The sequence below is a fragment of the Alligator sinensis genome, unplaced genomic scaffold (assembly GCF_000455745.1).
Source record: "Alligator sinensis unplaced genomic scaffold, ASM45574v1 scaffold720_1, whole genome shotgun sequence".
NCBI classification, from domain to species: domain Eukaryota; kingdom Metazoa; phylum Chordata; order Crocodylia; family Alligatoridae; genus Alligator; species Alligator sinensis.
Genome location: NW_005842026.1, coordinates 1,305,575 through 1,313,924, shown reverse-complemented (window position 1 = coordinate 1,313,924; position 8,350 = coordinate 1,305,575). Strand labels below are relative to the sequence as shown.

At 40.9% G+C, this 8,350-nt stretch overlaps 1 protein-coding gene across 2 annotated transcripts in view; it reads left to right on the top strand.

Moving 5' to 3' along the window:
• Positions 1-7,660, top strand: part of ARHGAP5 (Rho GTPase activating protein 5) — an 86,760-nt gene extending 79,100 nt beyond the window's left edge. For both annotated transcript variants that reach the window (XM_025202468.1, XM_025202469.1), the window contains exon 7: positions 6,593-7,660. In XM_025202468.1, coding sequence (XP_025058253.1) covers positions 6,593-6,923 — 331 coding nt within the window. In that variant the 3' untranslated portion in view covers positions 6,924-7,660. The remainder of the gene's footprint in view (positions 1-6,592) is intronic.
• The last annotated feature ends 690 nt before the right edge of the window (positions 7,661-8,350 follow it).

Below are 8,350 nucleotides of genomic sequence, written 5' to 3'. Positions count from 1 at the left end.
TGTGTGTGTGTGTGTGTGTGTCTGTGTGTGTGTCTGTGTGTGTATGTGTGTGTGTGTCTGTGTGTGTCTGTGTCTGTGTGTGTGTATGGCTGTGTGTGTATATGTGTGTCTGTGTGTGTGTATGGCTGTGTGTGTATATGTGTGTCTGTGTGTGTGTATGGCTGTGTGTGTATGTCTGTGTGTGTGTATGGCTGTGTGTGTATATGTGTGTGAATGTGTCTGTGTGTGTGTTTGTGTGTGTGTGTATGTCTGTGTGTTTGTGTGTGTGTGTATGTCTGTGTGTTTGTGTGTGTGTGAGTATGTCTGTGTGTGTGTATGTCTGTGTGTGTGTGTGAGTATGTCTGTGTGTGTATGTCTGTGTATGTCTATGTGTGTGTTAGTATGTCTGTGTGTGTGTCTATGCCTGTGTGTGTGTGTGTGTGTGTGTGTATATGTGCAAGTAGGTAATATTTGGTGATGGACTAAGTTTAGTTATTCAGCCTTTGCAGGTTTCTGGCCTGAAGCGCATTGAATTTGAATTTAGTGCCATTGTAAAAATTAGAAATAACTGCATTGAATTCCTACATGTGCAAGTTAGTTGCGAGTATTTACTACTTTATCCAGTGTTTTTAAAAAATCTTAGCAATATGACCCCTTTACATGGGCAAGTAAAGGCACAATGAATTCTGGCATGAGATCCACGTAGTCACACTTTCTTTGCTGTGCTACATGTGCATGGCAAGTAGCGTGATTGTGGAATCCAGCATAAAATTGTATTGCACCTTATTGCTGATACAAGGGGAGCCTGGGATGGCCATCTAAGGCTCCCCCTGCACCAGCAAATAGCAAGCTCCTGCAGCTGACAGAACTCTCAGCCTCATTCTTGTGGTACATAGTCAGGGCTGAGTCCCATCCAAGACTTGGACCCTGCACCTGTGGGGTGCCCCTGTGGCTGGGGGATTGAAGCAGCTGGGTCTCCCAGCTGTGGGGTATGATGCACCCCCTCCTTCACAGCTGGGAGATAGTAGTAGCTGTGGTCTCCTAGTTGTGGGGACATGGGCTACATGTGCAAGTTAAAGCTGGATAGAAACCAGCTCTAAAGTTATTATACATTTTTGAGCAATAACTGTATAACCTGTTGAACCTTTTAAAAATACGGTAATTATTTGGCATATGTAGTCAGTCTAAATTTAATTGTTCAATTAACTAGATAATTGCACTGCGGATGTTGTGTGTAGAAGGGGCTATATTTAAATTTAGGTTTTTTCACTTGAAGTTTTCTCATTTGCTTAATAAACTTTCCCTGATATTTTGGTTGCTAAGTACTATTAGGTTATTAATTATTTAGCTGATTTTGTATATAAAACTTACCACAATATTTTAAATAGCACAACATAATGGTATGATACACATCTTTATATGTATGTACAGAAAATGACAAGGTTAAACATTCAACCATACTAGCATTTCTGAATTTGGGTTGGTTAAACGTAGTATTACATTCTAATGGGTATTAATGTAGTTGTGTACTACTTGATCTGATTGGGAAAGCATTGTACAATGAAGTGCATTGAAGGTTTGGTTTAGCTAACCATGTGATTTGTATTTTTTAAGTGAGATGTGTTGTGTTCAAATGATCCAAATCAGCTTCTGTGAATTGTCAGTTGAATCCAAATGATCTTCATTAAAACACCTTTTTCAGATTCTGAACTGAGGAAAAGGCAAAAATAACTTTTTAAGTATAGAATAGCCTTTCTTAGCACAAGGAAAGATCTCTACTTTTAAGTGGATATCAAGATTTCTAGTTGTGAAAGTTTGGAATTGGATCAAGATGCACTATGCAAAGCCAAGATCTATTAAAAAAGTGTTATTTTAGAGGCAGCCTTGGAAGAAAGGAATCTTACTTTCTCAAATATGCGAAAGCTACTGTTTCCTCACCCCCTGTACAGCTGCAAAAAAGTGCCTCAATTCCACAAGAATAAAGCAGCAGCCAAGAGAATGTGTCAAAAGGTGCCAATGCACAGCACAGTAAACAGCTGTTACAGTACATGAGCTGTTCAGTCATTGAGTGTATTGTAGGCCAGACGTAACTTTCAAGGATTGATTTGAAAAAGAATAATGTTGAATCTTGGAGGGTTTTTTTTAAAATGGAGAGCTCTTTCTCCTTGCATACCTTCGTAGAATATAGGACGAAAGAGCAATAAGCACTGACATTACTGACGGATTAGAGGCTGGCATCAGTGGTTTTATAATTTGTGAGATGATAGGTAGGATAGGACATGAAGGGCCTTAAAACTGAACAGTGTGTGTAACTACTGTAGTGGAGAAAGTGGAGCTTTTAGATTAGAAGAATGTGATAAGGTTTAAGTAGTGAACCAGGAATTGTCACTTCTGCAGCATTTTAAATGTGTACAAAAGTTAACTTTTGTCAGGGCAGTAACGAAGATGTTGAGGTACAGAAGAGGTAAGTAGAAGGCCTGGATGAGAATTTTTAGTAGTGTGGAAAGAGGAGAGGTAGATTATAGAGAATCTGTGCAGAAAGACTTGGCAGTTCTTCAGTTTGGCTTAGAGGGCCTAGTTGAATACAAAGCACAAGTCTTACAATTTAAATGATAACTGATAAAGGAGGCAGGGAGAGCTTGCGAGAAATATCAAGGACTTTGTTTTTGGATGTAATGAATTTAAGCTGATGAATGAACATCTGTGAGTGGATGTCAGAAGGGCAGGCTGAAATGTAGTTTGCACAGAAGAAAAACAGACCCTGAAAGGAAATATTCATTTAATCTGGGTGTTGTCAACTTTGAAATGTTTGAAAAAGAAATTGCACAGAGATACAACTCTATGAAGAGAGACAGGGACCAGTGATGAAGCCTGCTACAACGTTCTCTGCCTTGAGTAAGCCGAGAAGAATCTTCCCAAACAAACGCTGAAGAGACGAGTAACAAAATAGGACTAACCAGGAGGGACAGAGTCATAAAATCTGTGAGCAGATACAATCTTAAAAAGAGCATGATCAACAGTGTCAAAAAGGATGGGGTGTAGTAGTGTAACTAGGGGTGAGAGAGAGTGACAGGGGTTGTCTTTGTAGGGGCAGGGGGATGTCTGCCACGCAGTGATGGATATTCCTGCAGTAACATCTGTTTGCACTATTGCATTTGGTACCACTGCAGGTGGCACCATCCCATACATTGCATCTGCCCTGAGGGCAGAGATGTTGTGCTCTGCCTCCCTTGGAGTACCACAAAGAAGACGTAGCAAAATTGTTGTTGGTCACTTTTTAGTGAGACCAGTTTGGTGAGAATACAGAAAGCAGGACTTAGGTTTGAGAGGATTAGGTATGAAGCTCAAGGAAAAGAACTTGAGTTAACAGTTGAAGACTGTGTTGAACTTTTTTGGAAAGAAAAGGGGTAAAAATCTATGATGGCTTTAATGACCGAAGGTTTGATTTATGTTAAATTACTAAGTGGTCATCTTTAAGATGCTTACTTTGTTCCTAGCCTGTTTATAGTTAAGCGTTTAATTATTCAGTTGGTAACAAACTGACTTATTAGTTTACTTCTTGAGTATGCTTTAGGAAACAATTATATATAGAAGAGACTTCTGGAGAAAAAACTCCTTTGAAGCCATTAAGCAAAATGCAATCTGACACCTGTGTGCTTTTGAAGTTTTTAAACATAAGAAGTTTCATTCCTTCAGAAAGAGGTGCATGATTCAAACTCAGGAAAAAGCATTTGGTATCTTTGGACATTAATATATCCAGAATGGATTGTATTAAAATATAGCAAATATAATCTCATGCGAATATTTATCCTTTATCCTGCATTTGAGAGCATTTTTACGTGACAATCTTAATACTTTGTTTATTTCTTTTCTAATGATTATTACAATTGTCTATTAGATTTATTAACTGACTATTTCTATCATATAACATTCTTTATAATTCTTTCTTGGCAAATATTAATGTTTGGTTAAAACCAATAATAGATAAAACTCCAAATTTTAAGATAAAACATCTAAAATGCTTATTATTTGTCATTCTGAAGAGAAAAACAAATTGTTGGGAGGCAACCAGTCATAAGTGATATTTTTTCCACTCCAAAGGTCATGGTTGCTTATTTAGAGATTGTAATTGCCAAAATATTGAAATTCTTAATTATTTAACTTAGAAGATTGGTATTGTGTTTTCATCTGATTACATATCTAAGTAAGGGGAAAAATAGACATTACCAAATGAAGTGGATCAGCTGTGTTGGCATGTGTGCTAACACAGCGTATCCACTTCATTGGACGTAACATGTTTCCCATTGATCCTGCAAGACAATAGGCAAGTGTATTCTGCTTGTAGAGATGTGCCTGGAAATCTCTGGGCGGCATCTCTTTTAAGTAGAGAAAGCTGGACCAGGCTTCTGGGATCTCCTACTTGGGGTCCCCTGTTTGGGATTCCTAGTCTGGGATTTCCTAGGCACATGCTGATGTTTTGGTGCAGTCCCAGCACTGAGGCCACCAATCAGCTATTTGGTGGTCTCAGGGCTGAAGCTGCTCTGCAGTGTTGGTGCATACCTGGGGAAGAATCTCAAATGGGGGAACCCAGGCAGGTGCTCCTGTGGCTTCAGGGGCCTGATCTTGCACACTCCAGGAATGGGAAGTCCTAGGGCATGCAGGATCCCCTAAAGCCCTGGGATATGCCTGCCCCAGATGACCAGAGGGCACAGGCAGTTCTCATCTCCAGCCTTAAAGCAGAGAGGCATCATCTACAAAATAGTACAAATTATACCACCTATGTTATGGCTGCAAAATTTGGTCATTTGTGGTGGGGCATAGATGTCTGTTTGCTTAGTCTTTATGCAACCATAACAAATTTTGCCAATATAGGGCAACATCTGTTTACACCCTAAGAACATGGAATAGAAAATATTAGAATCCCAAATAGGAAGATACATAAAACACATTATCAGTTAATGGTGTACTGTTTCAATATATGACAGTGGATCAGTTTCCACACAGATTTGTCAGAAACTTTTAAACTGAAGAATCAGAAGTGCAAACAGAAGCTGCTTAATTGCAGTTTTACAGCTTAGGGCCTTGTTATGTGTTATTTTTAGGTGGCTCCTGGAGCCATCTGCATCGTTCGCATACTAACACGTGAAGCTAGTCACTTGACCCCAGTTGTCCTCCTGCCTAGAGCAGTGGGGCTGGACCCGATGATCCGCAAAGTCCCTTCCAGCCCCAAACAATCTATGGATTACTCTTTAGGCAGCTTTAAAGTTATGCCACTTGAGCCTAGGTTTATCTTTGATCTGTGTTACCTAGCTTGTGTTGCACTAACATGTAGCCTAATGTGGCAGCCACTTCAGGCTATATATTAGTGTAAACATCCCACCCACCTCCCTCCTCTGTTGGCCTGGATTGGGCTTAATACTACCCCCACTCTCCCCAACACCCCAGATCCCTGCTTATTGGCTCCCTGCCTGTTACTTGTGCCCTGACAGTGTCCCAGTTGAGCAGGCAGGGAAGAGTTAACCCACCTGCCTGGCTCCTGCTGTTACTGCTGCTGCTGCTGTCTGGGCCAGGTTCAGCCTGGAGAAGAGCAACAGTCAGGTGTGTGTGGGGAAATGGCTCCCTGAGCACAGGCAGCTATAAATAAGCAGTGGGGGTGGGGTAAGGAGCCCTAGGGGGTGGGAGGAACGAAGGGAGCCTTAGGGGCCAGGGGGAAGCCTGGAATGGGGAGGAGAGATTTTTACCTTTCAGTCTTTCAGGCCCCTGCTGGTCTAAACATGTGACTGCTCCAAACTCAAGCTAGCACTAACACTGATCAACATTTGAGCAGCTCATAGTGTAACGTATAACAAGGCCCTTTAGAGAACAAAGGACTCTTTCCTGATAATTTATTAGACCTAGATTACAAGCTTTCTCATGTTAAAGAACAATTTTTTGTTGAATATGAAGCCAGTTGTTTACTGGTAAAATGTCACTGTCCTAATATCCTAATAACTACAGTTGAAGACGAAGCTTTAAACAAATTTTAAATTTAAATAAAGTTAGCTTGCCTTCTGGAACTTCCTGAAGAGTAAGTCTAAAAGTTTGGCCCGTTGCTGAAGAAGAAACTACAGAGCTAAAGGCAAAGCTTGCCCATGAGTTTTATAGATTTTGAGGCCAGAAAGTTATTAGAAGGAGCCAGTCTGCCCTACTTGTGTAGCAAAGACTGCAGAATTTCACTCAGTGATTCTTGTATAAAGCCCACTAACTTTTTGTTAAGCTTACAATGCATCTTTAGAAAAGCTTCAAACGACATAGAATCCTAGGCATATTTAAACAGGATGTGTTTTCTCCTACTCTGTTATTTCTCCCAAATAATCTATTCATCTAAAAGTGACCAGAAAGTATTTATAAATTTAACCTGAAACTTATGAATTTCTGGATTTGCATCTCTTGTAACAGAGCTAAGAATCGAGGCATGTGTTTTAATGGATATTTTAAAAAAATAAATAAATATAGATAAAGGACAGTTTTCATGTATAAACTTATTAAAATAATCTAAATCAAATCTGTTTGTTGTATATAATATTCAGTTGCTCTTCTTGAATGGTTTCTGAAAAAAATATTCTCATTTCAGGGTTAGCCAGCAAAATAAAACCAATCTTATGACTGCTGACAATTTATCAATTTGTTTCTGGCCAACTCTGATGAGGCCTGATTTTGAAAACAGAGAGTTTCTGTCTACCACCAAGATTCATCAGTCGGTAATAGAGACCTTCATTCAACAGTGCCAGTTCTTCTTTTACAATGGAGATATTGTAGAAACACCTAACTCAGTGACATGTCAGCCACCACCTTCCAACCCAGTTCAGATGGTGGAACCAATGGTGCCTCTTCAGTTACCACCACCATTGCAACCTCAGCTGATACAACCACAATTACCAGCAGATCCTCTTGGTATTATATAAATAGAAGATGATTGCAGGCAGCCTGGCATTGAACAGAAAAGAAAAGCTATAGACATGCATGTTTCAGGATACAATAATGTACTTCATATTTATGAAAAATTATTCGCATCTAAACTGAAGGGACATTTTTGTTATAACCCATACTGTGTTTTTCATTCATACACACTGCAGATCAAAACAATGTGATAAGCATGACTGGAGAGGTTTAGTTTTTACAAACAAAAATAGCTATAAAGTACAAAGCTGCTGCTGCATGAAACCTTATTGCAAATCACTATATCATTCCTGTGACAGTTTGTCACGTATATTGTGAATAAAACTTTTCTATAGAAATTTAATGATTTAAAAATCACACGTACGAAACAGTGCTTACAGCCTGCTTTATGGCTGTTTTTGTTATTTAATGTGCTATTTTTGGTAATTTTATTAGTGTGGCGGGCCGGTAGGGGGAGCTCCTGTGTTGAGCCTCCCACCTCACTATGCTCGTCCACCTTCTGGACTCCACATGACGCCCCAGGGGTGCCTAAGCCCTGGCAGACCCCCTTTCGAGCCCCACCGCAGAGTCTGGGGGTAACATGCAGCCACCACCCCGAGAGGGGACCTTCTAGATTCTGTGTCCTCGGGGAAACACAGGCCTGATAGTCCTACGGGTACTGGACCCAATACAAGCACTTGGGGCTCCTCCCCAAGTCAGGGGCCAAAAAGGATAGTCTCCCTTAGTCTTCAGACCTAAGGGGCCTCCTAGGCATAATTAAACCCACCTCTCAATAAGTCTCCTACACCAGTCACAAAGGAGAACTTTATTGGTTACAAAGGGTAGGGTTAGAATAGGGTAAGAGGTAGAGCACTATTAAGCGATTACCATTGAGCAAAACAGTCTGGCTGAGGTAGCCGTTTGATACGCAAATGCATCACTGTGAGCTGACTAACTCTCTAGAAAAACTTACAAGCATCATCCAGAAGATGGTAGAGATCTGGCTCAGATTTCCAGAGAGAGTACGTTTCAGTTGGATCAGACTCTCTCCCTGTGTCCTGATGTTTGGGCCATGCTGGTAAAATGGCTTCTCTCCTCCTCCTCCTTGGACCAGGCCCTTATATAGCCTTTCCGACCTCAGCAGCCCAGTCCAATAGAAGCCAGCAGTGTTGGCAACTAGCCAACCAATTTAAAAAGCATCACTGGTTACCTGGGCAGATAAGCAGGGGCTTTTCCCTCCCCCCACTCAGGTGACTAGAGGGACCACACCCTCGGCACCAGGCTTTGTCATGTAGGCAGGGAGGAAAATCCCCCCTCCCTTAGGAATTCGACCCCAGTGTCCCAAGCTGACCAGGACAGATTTCTGGAGAGAGACACAGACGGTGGCATTTCTGCCACAATTCACATTCAGGCATTCTGTGTAGACAGCAAAAGCCCAGTGATAGTTTTATTT